The sequence below is a fragment of the Pleurodeles waltl genome, chromosome 1_1, assembly GCF_031143425.1.
Source record: "Pleurodeles waltl isolate 20211129_DDA chromosome 1_1, aPleWal1.hap1.20221129, whole genome shotgun sequence".
Classification (NCBI taxonomy): Eukaryota; Metazoa; Chordata; class Amphibia; order Caudata; family Salamandridae; genus Pleurodeles; species Pleurodeles waltl.
This window is the reverse complement of record NC_090436.1, coordinates 859,921,623-859,943,932: the sequence shown is the minus strand read 5'-3', so window position 1 is coordinate 859,943,932 and position 22,310 is coordinate 859,921,623. Positions and strand designations below refer to the sequence as shown.

The following is a 22,310-nucleotide window of genomic DNA, read 5'->3' as shown; positions in this document are numbered from 1 at the left end:
CCTGGCATCCAGGTAAGTCCCTTGTAACTGGTACCTCAGGTACCAAGGGCCCTGATGCCAGGGAAGGTCTCTAAGGGCTGCAGCATAGCTTATGCCACCCTGGGGACCCCTCACTCAGCACAGACACACTGCTTGCCAGCTTGTGTGTGCTGGTGAGAACAAAACGAGTAAGTCGACATGGCACTCCCCTCAGGGTGCCATGCCAACCTCACACTGCCTATGCAGTATAGATAAGTCACCCCTCTAGCAGGCCTTACAGCCCTAAGGCAGGGTGCACTATACTATAGGTGAGGGCACCAGCGCATGAGCACTGTGCCCCTACAGTGTCTAAGCAAAACCTTAGACATTGTAAGTGCAGGGTAGCCATAAGAGTATATGGTCTGGGAGTCTGTCAAACACGAACTCCACAGCACCATAATGGCTACACTGAAAACTGGGAAGTTTGGTATCAAACTTCTCAGCACAATAAATGCACACTGATGCCAGTGTACATTTTATTGTAAAATACACCCCAGAGGGCACCTTAGAGGTGCCCCCTGAAACCTTAACCAACTACCTGTGTAGGCTGACTGGTTCTAGCGGCCTGCCACACTCGAGACATGTTGCTGGCCACATGGGGAGAGTGCCTTTGTCACTCTGTGGCCTGTAACAAAGCCTGCACTGGGTGGAGATGCTATCACCTCCCCCAGGCAGGAGCTGTAACACCTGGCGGTGAGCCTCAAAGGCTTACCCCCTTTGTTCCAGCACCGCAGGGCACTCCAGCTAGTGGAGTTGCCCGCCCCCTCCAGCCACAGCCCCACTTTTGGCAGCAAGGCCGGAGGAAATAATGAGATAACAAGGAGGAGTCACTGGCCAGTCAGGACAGCCCCTAAGGTGTCCTGAGCTGAAGTGACTCTAACTTTCAGAAATCCTCCATCTTGCAGATGGAGGATTCCCCCAATAGGGATAGGAATGTGACCCCCTCCCTTTGGGAGGAGGCACAAAGAGGGTGTACCCACCCTCAGGGCTAGTAGCCATTGGCTACTAACCCCCCAGACCTAAACACGCCCTTAAATTTAGTATTTAAGGGCTTCCCTGAACCTAAGAATTTAGATTCCTGCAACTTACCGAAGAAGAAGACTGCTGAGCTGAAAACCCCTGCAGAAGAAGAAAGAAGACACCAACTGCTTTGGCCCCAGTCCTACCGGCCTGTCTCCTGCCTTCTAAAGAAACCTGCTCCAGCGACGCTTTCTCCAGGACCAGCGACCTCTGAATCCTCAGAAGACTGCCCTGCTTCCAAGAGACCAAGAAACTCCCGAGAACAGCGGCCCTGTTCAACAAAGACTGCAACTTTGTTTCCAGAGGAGCAGATTTAAAGACCCCTGCAATCCCCGCAAGAAGCGTGAGGCTTGCAACACTGCACCCGGCGACCCCGACTCGACTGGTGGAGAACCAACACCTCAGGGAGGACCCTCCGGCGACTCCAAGACTGTGAGTAACCAAAGTTGTCCCCCCTGAACCCCCACAGCGACGCCTGCAGAGGGAATCCCGAGGCACCCCCTGACCGCGACTGCCTGACTCTAAAATCCCGACGGCTGGAAAAGACCCTGCACCCGCAGCCCCCAGCACCTGAAGGATCGGAACTCCAGTGCAGGAGTGACCCCCAGGAGGCCCTCTCCCTTGCCCAGGTGGTGGCTACCCCGAGGAGCCCCCCCCCCTTGCCTGCCTGCATCGCTGAAGAGACCCCTTGGTCTCTCATTGACTCCCATTGGAAACCCGACGCTTGTTTGCACACTGCACCCGGCCGCCCCCGCGCTGCTGAGGGTGTACTTTTTGTGTGGACTTGTGTCCCCCCCGGTGCCCTACAAAACCCCCCTGGTCTGCCCTCCGAAGACGCGGGTACTTACCTGCTGGCAGACTGGAACCGGGGCACCCCCTTCTCTCCATTGAAGCCTATGCGTTTTGGGCACCACTTTGAACTCTGCACCTGACCGGCCCTGAGCTGCTGGTGTGGTGACTTTGGGGTTGCTCTGAACCCCCAACGGTGGGCTACCTTGGACCCCAATCTTAACCCCGTAGGTGGTTTACTTACCTGCAAAACCTAACAATACTTTACCTCCCCCAGGAACTGTGAAAATTGCACTGTGTCCACTTTTAAAACAGCTAAATGTGTTTTATGTAAAAAGTATATATGCTACTGTAATTATTCAAAGTTCCTAAAGTACTTACCTGCAATACCTTTCAAATGAGATATTACATGTAGAATTTGAACCTGTGGTTCTTAAAATAAACTAAGAAAATATATTTTTCTATAACAAAACCTATTGGCCTGGATTTGTCTCTGAGTGTGTGTTCCTCATTTATTGCCTGTGTGTATGTACAACAAATGCTTAACACTACTCCTTTGATAAGCCTACTGCTCGACCACACTACCACTAAATAGAGCATTAGTATTATCTCTTTTTGCCACTATCTTACCTCTAAGGGGAACCCTTGGACTCTGTGCATGCTATTCCTTACTTTGAAATAGCACATACAGAGCCAACTTCCTACACCAGAGCTCTCACACCCGAGTCCCTACGATAGGATATGAAACACAGGAGCATTGACAATTTGGCTGTAAACTCCATGCATTAAAGATAATCATTCCTTTGCCATGACTGAAAAAGATTCAATACTACATTTGCATCCCAGATTGGAGTACCTGGGTTCCCGGGCTAAGGAAAGAAGAATCCCCCTCAACAACTTACATACCAGCGATATTCTCCTAGCTGTGCCACTTAAAAGTGGAAAGTGGCCAGCAGTGATAGCTGAATGATAGGAATTGACCAATCGATAAGCCAGCCCTGAGACGCCAAGAAATTCATAACTGGGACAACGTCACACCTCATGGTAGCCTCATTGTGTTGAATACACCAATGCACCCATTTGGACCATGCAGATTTGTTCCACTTTGGGGTCCTATTGGCCCAAGCCGTGGCCAGTAATCTTTCAGCCTCTTGTGAAAGCCCTTGGACTCTCCAGCTTTCCCTGTAATCCTCCAAGCCGTTAGAGTTAGATGACTTTGGAGGACTTAAGGGTGCTTCTGGGCAAGGGGATCCCGAAGAAATCCCAAGACAGTTCTAGTAGAACTGGAAACCACACTTGAGATCTCAGTACTGGAGTGATCAACACCACATCTGCCTGTTGCTGCCGCACCTGAGCCAGCAACCTCATGATCATGGCATAGGAGTGTGTGGGGGCGCAGCCTCCTCTCCTTTTAGCAATCATGCATGAAGGCTTCCATCGCTGAAGCCTGTGGATCTGGCTTCCCACTGAAGTACGTTGGGGGTCTAGTGATCCAACTAAGAGGCAAAAAGATCCACGGATATAGGGCCCCAATAAGAACTGAGTTGCGGGAAAAACTTGAGGCTCTAACTGCCACAAACTAATGTCGGGCCACTCTCTCAAGCATCAATCCACAATCTGATTGGATGCCCCTGGAAGGTACTCTGCCATGGCTAATATATTGTTGTTCAGTTAATAATTCCAAAACTCCTTGGCTTGGTCCGCTAGGACCTTCGATCGTAATCCTTCCAGGTGGTTTATGTATTGGGCTGCTGAGAAGTTGTCCATCTTCAGCAGCACAAGCAATGTACCTTCTCTCTGGTCCAACACTGAACCGTGAACAAACCTGCCATGGGTTCCAGGCACTGATATGAAGTGCTTGTTCCTCTGCGGACCATATGCTGCCTGTTAAGGAGTTGACACAACAGGCTACCCAGCTGGATTTGCTGGCGTCCGATTCAATGAAATGGTCTGGATTCGAGCCAAATATGGCTCACCCCATTCTACGCCTCCATGTAGACAGCAACCACTTCATTTTGGTCCTCACTTCCTCCATCAAATGGATTTGTTCCGGGTATTGGAGTCCCCTGCATAAGTGGAAGGCTTTGAGCCATTGCAGTGCCCTGTAATGTAGAGGGCCTGGAAATATTGCTTGAATAAAAGAGGACACAAGTCCCACTGTCCGAGCAAATTGGCATAAAAACATCGAAGATTTGGATAGCGTCTTTCTCAGTTCCTTGCAAATTTTTGCATTCTTCCTGCAAGGCAGACTCAGAGTGTTGTTGACCGAGGTGATAACGAAACCCAGAAATGTAGTCTGTTTGGATGACGTCAGCAGCGACTTTTTGACATTTGTGATAAAACCAAGACTCTCTAGGAGCTTTGTCACATGCTGCAGCTGATCTTGCCGCCTAAAGAGGCACTAATCGATCAGGAGGAGACAGCCGAGATAAATAGTCAAACCGCCTCCCCAAGCTCTCAAGTGCTCTACGACTGGTTTCAGGACCTCCGTGAAACACCAAGCGGCTGAAGAAAGGCAGAAGGTGAGGGTTTTGAATATTGGAGATCAGATTGCGCCCCTAGAACTGTTAAAAAAAAAAAACAATGGTGGGGAGGAACAATTGGAACTGTCAAGTATGCAATCTTTAGGTCTAACCGCACTATCCAGTTTTTTGGGCATAACAAGTTGTGGAGGAGATTAATTTTCTCCATTTTGAAATGGAGGTAGACCAATCAGCTGGTGAACTCCCTTAGGCTGATGACTGGCCACCTATTTATCCACAATTAACAAATTGCTCAGAAAACCCTGAGGGTGCAGTAGCCTCCTTGTGGAGCAAAGCTTCCACCTCCCAATCTACCACCTGTTCCTGTAAACATTTAGGGGGCGTGGATGGGAGTGTTGTACTGGGGAACCACAAAACTCAATGTGGAAGCTGCAGACCGTTTGAAGGACCAAAGGGTCTGAGGTAAGGGCATCCCAGTTGTGAATAAACTGCGCTAGATGAACCTCTACTCTCAGATAGGAATATGAAAGAACACTCACCAGCTTGGGATCCCTGGAAATGGCCTCTGGCTGACCCTCTGGTGCCTCATCCTCCTGACCCCTTCTGGTGGGGAAGAATTCTCAGGAACGAGCTTGGTATTGTGCCTAATGATAAACTTGTCCTCTTGGAGGGCCTTGGACATAAAAGTGGACAGACATGCGCCCTCTGCCACTACCTGTCCCAACAAAATGCGAGGTTGGAAAACCTCCTTAATAGAGGTCTGGACTTTGTCCAGGGACGTGAAAGTGGCCACAAATTTTGCCAATTCTTTCATGAAATGGTTGTCTAATGGACCCCCTTGAGCCATTACTTCTGACTCTGTGGAAGCGAAATCTCTAAGCTTAGGGTCCACTTTGATGAGCAACGAACTGTGCCTCTATGTAGCGTTTCCAATGAAAATTACCGCTCGTAGACTCCAACCGGAGGCAACCTTAGGGGATAGCAGGGCACCAGAGGATCTGGCCTCCTCGGCAAGCTGTAATATATTCTTGAGGGGCACAATGATGTCAAGTAGTTTGTCTTGGCAAGATTTCCTTGATCTATCAATCCCTTTTTTTGGGATCATAAATAAACTTTTGCAGGAAAGTGGCCATGCGGGAATCAATTTCAGGGGTAGTGGACACATTGCCTGCCAAAGAGGGTTGAGGGCATTTGGCGCAGAGCTTAGCCTGAACTTCCTTTTCCAAAGGCTTCCTGAGGGGGCTCGCTACATACGAGACTGCTATGTCTGAAGGAGACCAGTGGACTGGGGATGGACCAGGTCCTATGTCTCAAGTATGTCAGAGGTCTCCCGATGTGAATCTGGAGACTGGAGGTAGAGATTGGGGATGAGCGCCACAGTCTAGAGGGGCCGCCTCGTCATTAGAATCCCCGTGGGAGTCCTCATCATCTGCGGAGGGTAAAACCCTAGGGATATCCCCATTGGCTCATAAGGAATTTGCCAAGGTAACCAACGGAGGAGGAGCAGAGCTTTCTAAAAATGCATGTTTAACCCTCTCTAAGGCTGTTAGGTCAACCCCAGAATCAATCCTGCATTTGGAGGGGTGGGGGTTGCACAGTTTGGGTAAAACTCATTAGTGTAACCCTAGACTGGGACAAAGGAAGATTAGGGGGAGCTGGGTATGTGTACACCAACGGAAGGTGGTGCCTCTCGAACGCCTGTTGAATTGAGGCATCCATCACCTCCAGAATTAATTATCAATGGGGAGGACCGAAAAGGTCACCACCAAAACATATTTTTCCGGCTGCATATAGCCAGAGCATAGAGTATGCTCAAAGTACTGAAGATTACCCTTACTGGGTGTGCAAGAAAGGCACAGCCACTGCTAGAGCACAGATGGCCCGGGGTGACAAACATCCCGTTCATAAGGCCTCAGGGGCCACAATAAAGGCTTGGCAGAACCAGGTAAAATTTTGCATGACAAAGGCACTAATGCACTGTGGGTCAAAACCCTGGGGCCAAAGACCCTTAAATATGACGGGAACAATCACCACCTGGTCCCAGCACCAAAGTGGCAGATCGCACGATGCGATAATCAAGTATGCACGGGAAAAGAAATATGCCTTGAGGAGGCTTGCAGGGGAACACAGATCTGCAATGGGCGTCTGCGGCTTCCAAAATCATACAGACCCCAGCCGGGGCATGAGAGCTTCCAAAGAGCTTGGAGGAGGCAAGAAGTGTCTGCCTGGAAGATGTCTCTATTGTTTTAAATAAGGCGCCCTTCCTCCGCGGAGCAGAGAGACGCGCAATGTGCATCCTCAAGTGCACTCTGCCTCCATGGGTAGAAAGGCCTCACTGCACTGTGTAGCCCCGGCAAAGGAATACGCCGGGACTGGAGCAGTTAACGCGCTTCTGTGGCAGGCACAATCAAATCACACAATGCCAGATATAAAAACAATGCAATAGACTTCATGTGAAGTGCCTGGGTAGTTGTCTATAAATGGACTGATTTGTGGACTGCTGATTGGTTGTTACTTTTGTAGTCCTTTCCCGTGGCAGTCCGGGAAAAGTGTTTTTTTCTCTTTAAACACTACTGGAAGTAATAAAGGATAGAAAGTTGAGCATAATCCTCGTCTCCGGTCCTGACATTTGTGAACAAATTTTGATCACAAAACACTCCTCCTTACCATAATTAATTACTATTTTGAAGGGATACCCTAAACACAGCCCTTCAAAATAGCAATTTGTTTGCCTTTCTAAACCCACTTTGTGGTTCAGTGACCTGTTACCGAATCAACAATGGGTTTAATACAAAAAAAGCCATTGGTAGTCACAAACCCTGTGATTTTGCAAATCATTGGCTTTGCTGTGTACATCAGGTTGAAAGTCTTTTTGCACTTTTGAGGTAGCCTATCTTATACTGTGTGTAATACCAATTTAAAATAATTAATTGCATATTCACTGTGCTTTCAGTCGCAGGCTGGGACCCCTTATCACTATGAAGGCACATCTCTATTCCCTGGTGCACCAACTAGGATTGAGTTGTGTGACTGCCTGGTTACAGACACTTATATCTACAGTGATCACATTAATCAACTAAGCTTTCATAACATAAAAGAATGCATTTCCCTACCGATTACTTTAACTCACATTTGTTTTTCATTAAAGGCATGTGTCAAATATATATTTCCACTATCACAAAAGGGACAAGTAAAAAAACAGGTCAGTCCCCTCTCCCCCATGGGCGGAGGACCACCTGGTAGAAAACCTGTCCTCAACCACTAATCGTGGCATGCTTCATCAGTGGGCTTCTGCTTACGCATTCCTACGTATACCCATGTTGGAATAGAGCAGCAGGGGCGGGGAACATACAACACTACGCAACAAAACAAAGAGAACGGGGATCTGAACATACAACATTACATAAAACTATCTCATGGGAGTCCACTCCTCAATTTTTTTAAAGGACCCCTGGACAGGATTAAAAATAGACTCCTGGTGGTGACATACAGGACACCATTACCTGTTCACAAGTTAACATGTTTCGGCCGTTTTTACTGCCCCTCAGGTTCACTCAGCCTTCATCAGGACCTCTTAGAACCCCATTACTTTTATCCCCTACCTGTCATAAGTCAGGGGTTCTATCACTCTGCGTATCTGGGTACATTTGACCCCTGTTCGTATACACACTCTGGGTCATCTGTGACATAAAGGGTAGAAAAACAAACATCACACACACAAATCCATTTTTTGCTGTTTGATAATTCATCCATCCATTGTCTCCCTACCTCTATACTTCCATATATGCAAACAAACACATGCATTGATTCCCCCATAATTCAATGTTATATCCTTTCCACGTTAAAATTCCCTTGTGGTTCAAACCATCACCCCCAAGCAGTGAGCTTTTCATCTTAATATTGGACTAATCTCGCACTCACTGAGTTTCCATTAAGTCATCTTTCAACCCAGAGCCGAGTGAGGGCACCACCCTGTAGTCACACACTAAGCAGAATTAAATAAAAAGCATATATATATATAAAAGAAACTGCTGCATTTAAAATATCACGGAGTGTTTACATGAGATCCCAAATCACGTAACTCGTGCACCTCACAGTACTTTGCCAACTCCTCTCCCCTTCTTTAGGGAGTCTTGCTTTAGGTTTGGCGCTCCTCTCACATCTCCCCCCTACCCTCTTCCATCCGCAGGCACTTCAAATCTCCTCCCCCAGCTTCTCACCTCGTCAAGGTACCAGTGCCTCCTGATACACCGCCTCACCGCCTCATTGATGAACATCGGGCCGAATTCGGAAACTGTCTGATATCTCTCCCGTTTGGGGAAAGGTCATTCCGTCCTACGTCCTTGATCCTAAAGGGCTTAGGCCTACTCCATTTAACATATCATGATCCATCACGGCGGCCATACTGAATGCATCATTTCAACCCAAGTTGTACAACAAGGGAAAGTTACTTGTCCACTTTTGGCGACCATCTTAGGTGTGAATTCCAGATTCATCCCGCCCCTAATCAAATGCTGGGCAAGAAATTCTGCCCCCTTTTTAAAAAAATAAATAAATTAACTATTTGATTGGGCCGTCTAAAGTTTATTTTCCTTTCTCATCAAGTTTGTCATTCGGCATCCCATGACCATTTCCATTCTGGTCCACAATCTATGTATTATTAGTCTGGGGATTACTCTAAGAGAGGGATGGAGAGGGAGAAGGGGCAGGAAGGACTAACAGGATAGGGGAGAGAAGGAATAAACCAATGCAATACATAAGAATTGTTCAATTCGAACACATACTAAAGTACTTGTATAGTGATGGACGGATCTAGATCTACATCACTTTTCCATTTAATTATTGATTCAGTACGGCGGGCTGCTTGTGACAATTCAACTGGTGCCAGGGTATATCATCATTTAAATCCTGTATGTGACTGCAGATTCGATAAATCCATCATTTATGTTTAAATAGAAATTCTCTTATGTCAGGGATATATGTTGGAGGAGTAGATTTGTCCAACACCGTCCAAGTTAAATCATCTATTTGATGGCCCACTTCAACAAAATATGTCGTCATTTTATTGTTGTTCTTTTGCATCTGATGTTACTTCTATGTTCCATAATTCGAATTTTCACTTTCCGAGTTGTCATTCCTACATAAGGAAGATTACATGGGCACTGAATCAAATATATGATGTTTTCAGAGTTGCAATTCGTGTGTTTCATCTGTATCCAATGTGAGGCCAAACCCACATCAACCAATTGGGTACTCCTTGTTAACTTGCAAACACTGCATGAGCCACACTTTGTGTGACCCCTTATTGGTGGTAAATCCCACATCATAGGATCTTTCTTAGGTGTTGTGTTCCGGGGTCTGGTATGGACTAACACATTTCATAAATTTGCACTTTTCCTGAAGGAAAACATTGTTTTTTCCACCTCAAGACCACTACAATTAAAAATTCTCCAGTTCTTGTTAATAATTTGTTTAATCTGATTAGAGGCTTTATTGAAGTTTGTGACACAGATTATTCGACTCCCTTGTGGTCTACTCCTCTCTTGAAAAAGCGTTTCCATATCACAGTGCCTCGCTCTTTTTTGAGCCCTCCAAATTAATTTTAATGGATAATCTAGTTCAATCCATGGGGGCGAGGGGTCTGACCTGGTTTTTTTCTTGTCCCTTTTGTGATAGTGGTAGACATTTTGGGAGGTAGGACAAGGAAAAAGTATTTTTCCTCTCACCCCTCCATAGGTGTGTTGTCACATATATATTTACCTAAAGGTGAAAGGCGCACAAAGTAATTGTAAAACATTTTGTTCTTTTTTTAGTCTCGGGATCACAGTTCTCGTACTATTTTTTTATACACTTCAAACTCTTAGTGACCTGTGAAATTCTTTGTATGAGGCTATCATTGGGGGCTGTCATTGGGGGCCCTTCTCCAGTGCAGCCCAGCACACACCAGCTGTGCTGTTCATGCTGTGGAATCTCTAGCTGCCTGGGTCCAAGACAAACGTCGAGGGGAGGGACTAAAGCCCTTTTATCTCAATGGCCACTGCATGTCTGACCACTGAGCTCTTGCTCTTACTTTGTGATCCACTCCAAAGATTGAATAAGTCTTCCCTAAAATGTAATTTGTCTGCCATATTAGTCAAAGTAACATCAGAGTCAGGAGGAAAAATCAAAATCCAGTCGTGCATAACACAGCAGACACGCACTAGACACTTGAATACTGTTGATCAGAGTCAAAGCATCACAAAATTCCCTACACCAATGCAGCTGACAACTACTGTCCGGTTTCCAGAGATCTATATAGCTACAACGAGGACAACCCTATATGCCCACGGGACATGGGTACATGAGTGTATAAATCCAAACAAAATATCATGTGGGGCTCTTTAAAAAAGGAGACCTCATCCAAGGGTTTGAGCAGTAGTTTCCTACCTTTTGACTTCTGTGGACCCCCACTTTATCATTACTGGAACCCGGGGACCCTCACTGAATCAATATTGGAATCCAGGGAATCCCACTGAGTCATTACTGGAAGCAGGGGACCCCGGCCTAAACATTGTCGAAGAAACAATACAAGCAAGCATTCATCAAACACATACAGAAATAACACATTTTATTTAAAATAATAATAATTTTAATAAGAAGGTTGCAGGTTTTCTAAATTCAATGGAAGCCACACATCATCCATACTATATGATTTTTTGCTGTTTTATTTTAAGGTCTGCTTTTTGTACCTATGTCTGCTACTCTGTAACCAGCCTATGCATTATTTATTTCTTTAGTATCATCTTCCCCAGTCTGATCAATACTTTGTCTATTGTCGTCTGAGTAGTTTTACAGATGTCAGAATGTTGTACCTGGTTTTGAAACTGTTGATTTGTAGGGTATCCGTAATGAACTGTTGGATCACAAACCAGTGGGGATATCTTATGCTGCCTTATGTGGTAACATGTTTTTTTTTCTTGCAGAGCTGACTTTGGGGGAACTACTTCATGATAAGCTGTAAGTTAAGCCTTGATATATTTTTTGTGAGCTAAATCTATTGGATTGTTACATTGTTTACTGAAGTGTAGCAGTATTAAAATTACAATAACCCAGGTTCACATCTGCATTTTAAATGCATCTGCTTTTTCTATTCCCCGCCTGTCGAAGTCTTACACATTTCCAGTGGGAATGCTGTAACACTTTGTATTAAATGATTACTGGTTGGAGGACACAAGATGCCAGTTTGGTGTCGAAATCTGCATTAACAAAGGTGATTGAAAGGGATAATTTGTGTTGTAAAACAAATGCATTGTTCATTGCTGTTTGACTGTTCTCCAATTTCTAATCAGGGTTTATTTGTTTTAGCTGCTATTCATTCAAATATTCTTGCGAGTTGCATATATGTCTTCATAATTGATGGCACTGAAACAGTGTCCTGATTTCTGTCACAAAATATGAGTCAGGAAAATTGGTCTTACAGCCAGTCATAGTCCATTACATTATATATTTTATTGTACAGCTATTGAAATCCATTACAGTTAAAAAACAAAAAACAAATCAAAGATCCAACTTTTACAATGATATCTAAAACACTCAATCTGTGAGCAATATACAAAACTTTAAAACAATTATTTCAATTAAAAAAACAGGTCACCCATGTCAGACAGTGCAATCAGCGATAGGGATCGTAAATAGGATTTCTATCAATAGAAGCAATATTCAAAAGAGCGCTGCTGGAATGAATATGAAGATTATAGCCGTAGTAGAACTACACGTCATTAGCAGCTAGAGTTGACCTAAACCTGATGGAACAACCCCACAGCCCCTGTTGATACAAGCATGTAAAAATATTGCACAGAATAATTACTGAGAACACCGGTGTGATTCCCTAAAGTGCTAGCGTGCCTAATGCAACAATGGCTGCAGTAGGAAAAAAAAATTAACATTAAAAAATGATTCCAAGCTGCATATAGCACAGGTTATTGCGATGTCATAGCGCATGATGTCATGGAGCAAGAGCAAGAAAGGCTTACACAATCCGTCACTGCTCGCAGTGCTCCTAGTCTTAGGCCGAGCAAAACAGCGGAAAGCCAACTTCTGGTCCCCCATACAGCGGAAAGCCAACTTCTGCCCCCCCCCCCCAAGCATCACAAACATAGCTTGCTATGGGCCCCCCTGCATTGTAACCTGTTTCAGGCAGTAATAATAAATTTAGTAAACAAAACATTCATGTTATCGGGGCTTAAGGACGCAATCATAGCTTGTCGGCACGTGGGAACACCCAGCTTGTTCCACTCTCCCCGCTGCCTGAATCCACATTCCTCCAGTAGTGCTGGACAGAGGCACACCACATGTTTAAAGGATTCCTCCAAGCTGCCACAAACCCTGCAAGTTAATGCAACCTCGGGCTGTCGCCAGCTAGGTAGGTGTTTCGAAAAAGCCCAGTCTCCTACCTGAGGGACAACATTTTTCCTTCAGGTAAAAGATGTAAGTACACGCAAGGTAGCTGGCTGGGGCCTACTGACTGGTATGTGTTAAGGACTGCCCAGGGATACCTACGCTTAGCAAGGAGGGCTCTGTGTGAATAAAATGACCATGTCTGAACACTTTTCTGAACGTTAAATGGCTTGGATTACCGGACCAAAGATTTTTCACGTTCAATAACATCTGGCAAACTTCAAGGAACCAATAGTGTGGTTGCTTCGTCCCACTAGAACTGATAACGGACTATAATAGATACTCCAAGCTGCCTGCTTCTGCCCTCTGTAGCTTGTGACACAGCATGAGATAAGCACCAGCACAGGCTGCCAACTTGTCTGGGAGACCAAATTCAAGTCTAATCTGAGCGGGGAATTCTGTTTCAGCAAACAGAAAACCCTATTATAGATCTTGGTGACTAAATTGTTCATACATACAGCTATCCCTTTCCATCTGGATTTCACGACCATAGGTCAGTGAGGGAGTGATCTTGGCTCTCATTACTCCCAGCAGAGGAGAAAGGCTTGGCCCCCGAAGGGATTTAGATAATTTCGAAAACGGACACCTGCAAAACCTAGGCTTTGATTTCATCCTCTTTTCCCTGCTTCAGATAGCAGCCCCTGGCATAGTTATGGACCCCTAAATACTAGTAAGATCGTTCTGAGGTGATTGTTTTTTTTTTACCTTTATAGAACCAGCGATTCCAGGTACTTTTTACCTGCCGAAAGGGACAACCTTTCTTTTCTTCAAGATCACCTCCAAGTTGTTGGAGGCTGTATAGGAGATTAGCTGGTTGAGCAGCTGCTGAAGACGTACCCTAGAGTGACTGAACATTGTCAGGTTGTCAGCATATAGCAAGTTGCTAATCCGTGACCACCAGTCATGGGTAGGTGACAGTTGGTGCCATTGAGTAGCGTAGACAGATCCTAAATAAACAATTTGAAGAGCAGGGAAGCTGGCACGTATCCATTTTTCACACCACAGGATGTGGGGATTTTCCTGGAAGGGAAACACTGTTTCCCAATTTAATGCAAACCCAGGTGTCCGTATGCAACTCATTAATTCCCTCCAGAAGCTTGGGGGGTAGTCTTAGTATGAATTTTTTTTATAAATTCCTGACCTAGCTCTTGGTGCAACTTTCAAAGTTTACCACGTGCTGTGTGACCTATGATGACAAATTAGCTTTATCACATTATGGGGGTCATTCTGACCCCGGCGGTCAGAGACTGCCGGGGCCAGGGTCGGCGGGAGCACCGCCGACAGACCGGCGGTGCCCCGCAGGGCATTCTGACCGCGGCGGTTCGGCCGCGGTCAGATGCGGGAAACCGGCGGTCTCCCGCCGGTTTCCCGCTGCCCTGCAGAATCCTCCATGGCGGCAGAGCGCGCTCCGCCGCCATGGGGATTCTGACACCCCCTACCGCCATCCTGTTCCTGGCGGGTCTCCCGCCAGGAACAGGATGGCGGTAGGGGGTGCCGCGGGGCCCCTGGGGGCCCCTGCAGTGCCCATGCCAATGGCATGGGCACTGCAGGGGCCCCCGTAAGAGGGCCCCACAAAGTATTTCAGTGTCTGCTATGCAGACACTGAAATACGCGACGGGTGCCACTGCACCCGTCACACCCCTGCAACTCCGCCGGCTCCATTCGGAGCCGGCATCCTCGTTGCAGGGGCATTTCCGCTGGGCCGGCGGGCGCTCTTTTGGAGAGCGCCCGCCGGCCCAGCGGAAATGTATGAATGGCCGCCGCGGTCTTTTGACCGCGGTGCGGTCATTTGTCGGTGGGACCTTGGCGGGCGGCCTCGGCCGCCCGCCAAGGTCTGAATCAGGCCCTCTCCTAATAAGAGCACATTGTGGAAGAAGGACAGGGTGGTAATTCCTATTTTACGTATGAAAAATCTAATTTCCCTTTGTTGCTGTTATACTTTCCCGTAACTCTTATAGCTGTTTATGACGAGCATGAATCTTACATGTTTTTGCATCCAGTGTTCTTCCTCTATTGATCTTAATACTCCCTAACCAATATTATTTTTTATTCCTTCCATACCTGTCCAAACTTAACCCATTGCACTTTGCAGATAAACACAATCTGTTGTTCCTCAGAATGGAGACTGGCAGGGCCCTTTCACAAGGAAAGACAGGGTAAGACTAGGGATTTTCATGATGATCTCATGAAACATGGTCCACAGTATAAACGATTAACCTGTGTATTTAACACAGAGCTGTCACACACTTTAGTGAAATACTCAGCAGGAAAATGGTATAATTTGTGCCTGTGCTTAACACCCTTACCGTCTCCCACTTGTAAACATTGGTTGCCACTAACACAGTCTCGTCACTCTTCCCCTTTTATTTATGCCCCCTCTCTCTTTCTTTATTTTCCACTCTGTTTCTTTATTTCCCACTCTGTTTCAGCTTCTGTTTTGTGGTCTCACTTGTGTGCCTCTATCAATTTGGCAAAGAACATAAAAGGCTAGTCAGTACACTTGCCTTTGTTCAATACTCTTTCGGACCAAAGACATCATCATCACCTTCTTTCTTATTACCTGGTAATGTGTTTAATAAAACCTTCACCAGTGCATCTTTCCTTTTATTTGTTTTCCCTACTTTAGATTTGGCCTTTTTGAAGCTATGTCTGCTATAGAAATGATGGATCCCAAGATGGATGCTGGTATGATTGGAAATCAGGTTAATCGAAAGGTTCTTAATTTTGAACAGGCAATTCAGGTGGGCCTCCATTTTTTCAGTTTTTTTTTTCATTAAAAGAAAATGTGTTTGTATTAATAGATTTTGCAAACAGGGAAATCTCATGTTGATACACGTTTGACATATCAGTTAAAGTGAGTTTGTGCTTACACACTTGGATTAGAAACGAATGTGGTGGGGGTCTCTACCAATGGCTAATGCATTAGGGGCTATTAGGATGCTTAACATCATATACCCTGTCTGAGATTATGCAGTGGCTGAGCTAGACACCAGCTTTTGCAGTGAATAACATGTGGTATGAAACCTGCTCTCTATTTCATTTATCATCTAATAGTTGGCTGAGATTTGACTTGTCAGTTGCTGGACTTGAGTATTTTTCAAAAGCCATTTTGTTTATTTGGTACTTCAACTGCTTGTCACTCCTATTCCAGTTTTTAATTCTTTTTGCTGTCACTGCCTTTCATAATACATTTGACAGGGTAATGTTTTCCATTTAACAACCAGTTGGGCTGCTGCCCATATGGAGAACGACCCCATGCCTGCAGTATTTTGTCAGAAATACTATTTTCTGTTTTGCTTTAGCAGAGGATCATGCAGCAGGACACTGGGCTTTGAATGCATGAGCAGGGAAACAGTGTGTGGTCTGATAGCATTTTACTCTCACCGTGACCTCACCAGTGTTTAGCACTGCTAGGTTTACCAAGAAGAAACCTTATCTGGATTATTCTCTGTTAATGTGGGAGTAGCATTTACAGTCGCTCTGTGTGTGTGTTTTTAAAAATGTTAATGTCATTTTCAGCAAAATAACGCAGGCAGAGTTGCATCATGGACATTAGCAGTGGAAACTAATGTGACGAATACCTAAGACATTCATCGTGTATTCTACAGCAACACATTTCAACAGTCCCAGATCAACTGACCTGCCACCTATTAGCACTTTAGAGTGATAAATGTGTACCCGCAATGTAAGGGAAGCCACAGTTCGATCAATACCCCAGAAAAAGCAGATGTGGTGGGAGGAGCATGTTGTAGTTGTGTGCATTTTCAGTGAGGTCTCAAAGCCATTGGAAATATCGGGGTGGAGGGAGGGAGGGGGATACTGAGACTGCCACAAAATTACTATTCTACATTTCCCCAACAATAAGACCAGGGCCAGGAGTTTACAATTGTATTTTGGAATCTGCCAGACATAGTCAAGGAGTGCCATCATAGGCATAGTGAAGTCCGGAAGCAACATAGATTGCAATTCTGTGGTCAACTTTTGACAGTATGTGTAGACTTCAAGGCACTTCCAGGTCATGTGTAGGAGTTGCCCTGAGCCCTACATCTCCAAAAGTTTTTTTTTTTTGTGGAAGCCCATATTTGAACAGGGCGGTTGGAGTATAGTAGACTCTGTGTAAAAATGTAAAATGTATACATTTGAAACAGACCTTAGAGGAGATTTTGAGTCTGTTCACAGCAGTGGGACCACTGAACTTAGGGTCCGAGGGGGTTAGAGGAGATTTGGATAATGCTGCATGCATTGTCTGACCGGGTTATCAGTTTAGTGGGTGTGGACTTTACAAAGAGCATTATTAACAGTGGACAGTCTGGTGGCTCCGCCGAGAATGATGGGTACAGTTCCCACATGGCGCTTCTTAGTCAATGGTATGTAAGAGTACACAGTGAATTGTTTGTGATGTTATGTAGGTAATCTGTAAATGATAGGAAGCGCTTGTATATGAAAAGGTCACCCAGTGTGTGCTGTGCTTGCTCATGGAACTGCTTTTGAACCCCCTTTTCTGTTGTGAGGGCTAGCTTGAGGTTATTGTGTAGGGGGATATGTGGAGAGTAACATATTCCTCCATTTGCATTATCCACCAGCCTAGCCCGTGCTCATTGTATGTATTTGTCTGTATGCATTTCATCTCAGGGACATGGAAGCTTCAATTAGAAAGCTTGACACAGTGGAGTGGGGTGAGTCAGCCCAGCTTCTACATTCAAGTAGGGAGGGTGTTGTGTTTATGTATCCAGTGGTGTGCCACTGTGCCTGGGCAACCAGGTAATCAGTTTCAAAGTTGGGGACAGAAAAGCCACCCATTTTATAAGGTAGTTCATTTTCATCTAAGCAATTCTGGGTTGTTGACCTCCCCAAAACAGTTCTAACATGAGCATTTTGAGATGGTTAAAGAATACTCTGGTAAGAGGTATCGATAGGTTCTTGAATAGGTAGCGTAGCTTGGGGAAGACTACCATTTTCATGAGAGAGACCCTCGCTGGAGGAAGTTTGAACCAGTAGTCCACTATGTCGGTGATGTTGAATATGCAAGTCCCATAGTTTGCCCTGGTAAAGACTGAGATATCAGTATGATGTTGGACACCCAGATATCTCAAAGGATGTTTCTGCCATTTAAATGGAAATCTGAGTGTGGGTTGCTGGGTAATCGGTGTAAGGGGCATTGTTATAGATTTTGCCCAGTTAACTTGTAGGCCAGACGTTGCACTGAATTAGGATAGTTCATCCAGTATGGGATTCAGATTTAATGAATGTACATACACAATATTAAATGTGTGTTCCCAGGGTTATGCCACGGTGATGGTGATACTCACGTAGGGTATAAGCGTGTGGTTCCATTGCCAGGGTGAAGATGATAGGGGGAGTGGGCATTGCTGCCTGGTGCTTCTGCTGATAGAGAATGATGCAGAGAGAAGGGAGTTAACCCCTAACCCTTGCCACTAGTTTGTTGTAAAGCAGCTGACCAACTTTAGGAAACCTTTCCCTATTTCCGTTCTTTCAACCACAGCTAGCATGTATTTTCATTCAGTGTGGTCAAATGCCTTAGCGGCATCAAGAAATACAGCAGCAGACAGCAACATTTTATCCATCTAATGCAGTGGTTTTCAAACTTTTTAATGCCACGCCTCCTCCCCCAGTGGAAAATAAATATTAGTCGGCCCCCCCTCAAAATGCTTCACAATTATTCTATACACTTGACTATGTTTAATTATGCCTAGATTTATTTAAACATTGCAGTTAAGTTCTGTTACCTTTTAAACAATGTAACACATTTGTTTCTGCTTAAAACAAAGCCCTGTTATATGCATAGTACTTCTTTTGGCCAGAGCCTGGCGCCCCCCTGTGACCCCTTGAGGTTTCCCTAGTGGGATCCGTCCCCCAGTTTGAAGACCCCTGATCTAATGTGTTACTGAGAATAAAGTGCGTAGGTTATCAGATGTGGACCTGCGAGGAATAAATCCTGATTCGTTGACCCATATCATGTTAAGTAATAATGGAAAAAGACTGTTAGCTAGCATCTTAGCCGATATCTTACTATCCACATTCATTGATTAGGATGGCCACTCCTCTACAATAGGTAGAGTAAGATGAGAAATATTTATAAGAAGTCCAATTTCTGACAAAACTATTCTCTAGGGTGACCTAGTGAGGTGCATTTTTTAAATAAATGCTATGTCAAACCTGTGTCTTGTCAAGTAGACCAGTGTAAATCGGGTCTTGTGGGGGTTGTCAATCCCCTGCACATTCCAGGTCTAAAGTTTGATCTGAATGATCAGATTAAGACAGTGCTCAGATATAGTTGGTGTTGTAGGGCTTAATGGTGTGGTGTCACCATATTGGGTTGCTGTACGTTGCTGCTTATATAGGGTGCTGAGTCGTGTATTGTAGGTATGTCTGCCTGTGATACCCCCTCTCCACCCCCCACCCACGTCGATCCTGAACTTTTGAACTTCACATTCCCACCCCGCAAACAAAACTAATACAGTAGTCTGACATCCATAATCACTTAGTTCAGAAAATAATAATCAATACTCAGAACACTGAGGTCGGCCAAAGGGACCATTGAGAAGGTACTTGCCCCGGACTGCCAGAATGTAGTAGTGTCTGCCTCCTCAGCATTGTGGCACAATGTTGTCTCCAAAGGAGTCCGCGGGTCTCTCCCCCTGCTGGGTGCTGCCACGTCAAGTCTTACTGTTCACAAGGGTGCTAGCTCCATCCCTATGTTGTCATAGACTGTGAGTGCTCCTGTGTTCATCCAAATCGGAGCCAGGTCTGTTAGGGACACTGGGCAAGATGGACACCGCAGCACCCCAAGACATATCTGTCACCAATGGGTGGAACGTTATTTATTCGGCATCCTTGAGTATATACGATGCGGGGTAGGAATACTGTGATCTAGGCTTCCTACGCTGCTTGAGCAACTGCTTGACAAGTTTATTGGCTGCATCTGGTGTGTCCACAATGCAACGTTTCCCACTGATAGTGAAGTGCAGCCTGGATTGGGTATAGCATAGCATAGGGAATATCCATCTCCCGTACCCATTTTTGTGCACAAAGGAATTTCCTATGAGCACCTTGGACTGACTGGATGAAATTAGGGTAAAATGACATTTCTGTGCCATTGGGCTGTAGACCGCGCTGTCCTCGGACCAGCTGTAATATTATTTTTATTTTCCTGTAGTTTAGCAGTTTATCTATTATTGGGCGTGGTGGGGCACATAGAGCTGGACGGGGTACCAGTGAGCATTGGGCCCTCTCAACAAAAAACACCTGGGATTGATTTTCATGGTGAAACACAAAGGTTAGTATCATCTCAACATAGGTTTCCGGTCATTGCATGCTCATGTATTCAGGAGCGCCGATGATGCAGAATTTAGAACGTGCTCCTAATTCTTCTGTTATGGCTTTGAAATTCAGTCTCTTACTGTAGATCTTTGTGTATCTTGGTAGCTTGGACAGCGTTGTCTTCCACATCTGAGATGCGCTGCTTGGCATGGTCTCTATTTGCAGTTTGCCGGTCCAGTCTCTTATTTCATGTCGGCAAGCCGGTAAGAGAAGGACACAGTTTAGGGATCACTGTTCGGCTCTGGTGTGGGCCGTAGTCTCGGCTCACAGACTGATGCGTTCCCAGAATGCCTGAAGCCGAGCCACACACACCCTGGTGCGCCCACTCATTGTCAGTCTGATGTGGCCACACCATAAACTGTTCACGACTTGTGGAGGGTTCAAGAAGCCACAAAACCTGGTCCTGCAGGGGAAGGCCAAAGGCGAGGCCGTGACTCCAGCTACGTAGCTTCATTGGGTCCACCTCTTCCTCCACCACGATGCCCAGACATGAATGGGCAGCAGGAATTAAGTTGCTTGAAACTGGTTCCTGGGGATTGCGGCAACCCAGAGGGTGGTTTCCAGGGTAGAATGAGGCTGTCAATGGAGGTTTATGAACAGAATGTATACTCTGGCCTCGGGAGCTGAAATATCACGCCCAACTTGTTAGGCACCCTTTAGCGGCCTTACAGTCTCTTATTCAAGTGTTGTTGCACTACGCCAGCCAAGGCCCAATCGTTATGCCTTCTTTTAGTGATGTCAGGATAGTACGGCTGCCTAATCTGCCTCAGATACATCAGTAGTGAACAATTTTACTAGCATGCTATTCAGGACCCTAAAAGATCTCTTTGATTATTCTCAGGCTGTTATGTCTGACTCTTCATCACAGACTCTATTTCCTCTTATTTTGAATAGAAGATTTTGAGGATTTAATAGTGCATGGATCATGAGGATATTTGTTCCTCGCCCTCGGGTAAAGTAATGAGCACAGCAGCAGCAGCTCCTGCTACCTTCACACATTTTCAACTGGATAATCTCTCAAAATTGGTTCATGAGGTCATATCAGGATCTTATTTCACCCACTGTCCTGCATATATCTTCTAACTGCTTAATATTTTATTGACCCTGAGCTATTTATGATTTGCTACTCCTTACTGGAACTCACAGCAGTTCCCAATTCTTAAAAGGGTGCTATTGTCGTTTGTTTACCGATAGAAACTGAACTCTGATCCTGCAGTGTGAACTAAATACCGTTGATTACGCTTATTCCATAGCCTGCCAAAGTCATCAAAAGTGAGACTATTTCAGATCTCAGATTGCTGTGAAAGTAATAACGGCCTGGACATCACTCAAGCTTGTTACTGCCATGGATCTCCTGGCAGCAATTGACAGCATTCACAGACTGTTTGACCAGGAAAGAAGCATAGCACTCATTTGTTTAGATTTGAGCGCTGCTTGTGACAGTGTACATCACTTTTCGGTTGAGATTTGTGACCAGGCTGTGAAATGGCTATCCATCTTTCTTTACAATCATTCTCAAACAGTTATTATGAAACTTTTTTGTTTCAACTCGAAGCGTCTTGACTTTGGAGTTTTGCAGGGCTTCTCTCTGTCTTGTGGTTCAAGCTTTTATTTCGTCTTGTATTGATTACTGCAATTCTCTCCTTTTTGTGTTCCCCCAAGAATTCCATATCACACCTTGCGGTGATTCAGAACTGTGCAGCTTGAGTTCTGTTGTCTTTACCCTTCTGTGCTCTCATCTCTTCCCATTTGAGGAATTTGCATTGGCCCCTTGTACATCAGCAACAGTTTTTAAATGACTTATGTTTTGCCGCTGAGCTTTCTAAAGAACAGGTCTGAGATTTGTTCAGTCAAGAAATATATCATATGCTCGTTCCCAGACTCTATGCTAGTCCAGTCCTTTACTTAAAGTTCTTTGAGTTACGCACATCAGATTAGGAGGCATCACTTTTTCCTATATTACATTCAAGTTAAGTAATTCTCTCTTTTCTCTGCATTCTGAAACTAACCACTGGACGTTTCACAAGGTACTCAAAAACTGGCTATTCTATCAGGCCTTGGTTAATGAAATATTTTCACTAGCTACTTCCTCTGCTCAGGGGCACCCTTATGAGTAGCTGTTCATGGTCTATAAATGTTCATCCATTCACAGTGCCATTGTTTGATTCATGGATATGGCTATTTGAAGGTTTAAAACTGGAAATTCTGATAGCCTATCAAATA

At 45.2% G+C, this 22,310-nt stretch overlaps 1 protein-coding gene across 8 annotated transcripts in view; it reads left to right on the top strand.

Moving 5' to 3' along the window:
- The window catches only part of NAA35 (N-alpha-acetyltransferase 35, NatC auxiliary subunit), a 521,214-nt gene that overhangs the window by 74,714 nt on the left and 424,190 nt on the right, over positions 1 to 22,310 (top strand). For all 8 annotated transcript variants that reach the window (XM_069229524.1, XM_069229487.1, XM_069229505.1 and 5 more), the window contains 2 exons: positions 11,273 to 11,306; positions 15,373 to 15,487. In XM_069229524.1, the coding sequence (XP_069085625.1) occupies positions 11,273 to 11,306; positions 15,373 to 15,487 (149 nt within the window). The remainder of the gene's footprint in view (positions 1 to 11,272; positions 11,307 to 15,372; positions 15,488 to 22,310) is intronic.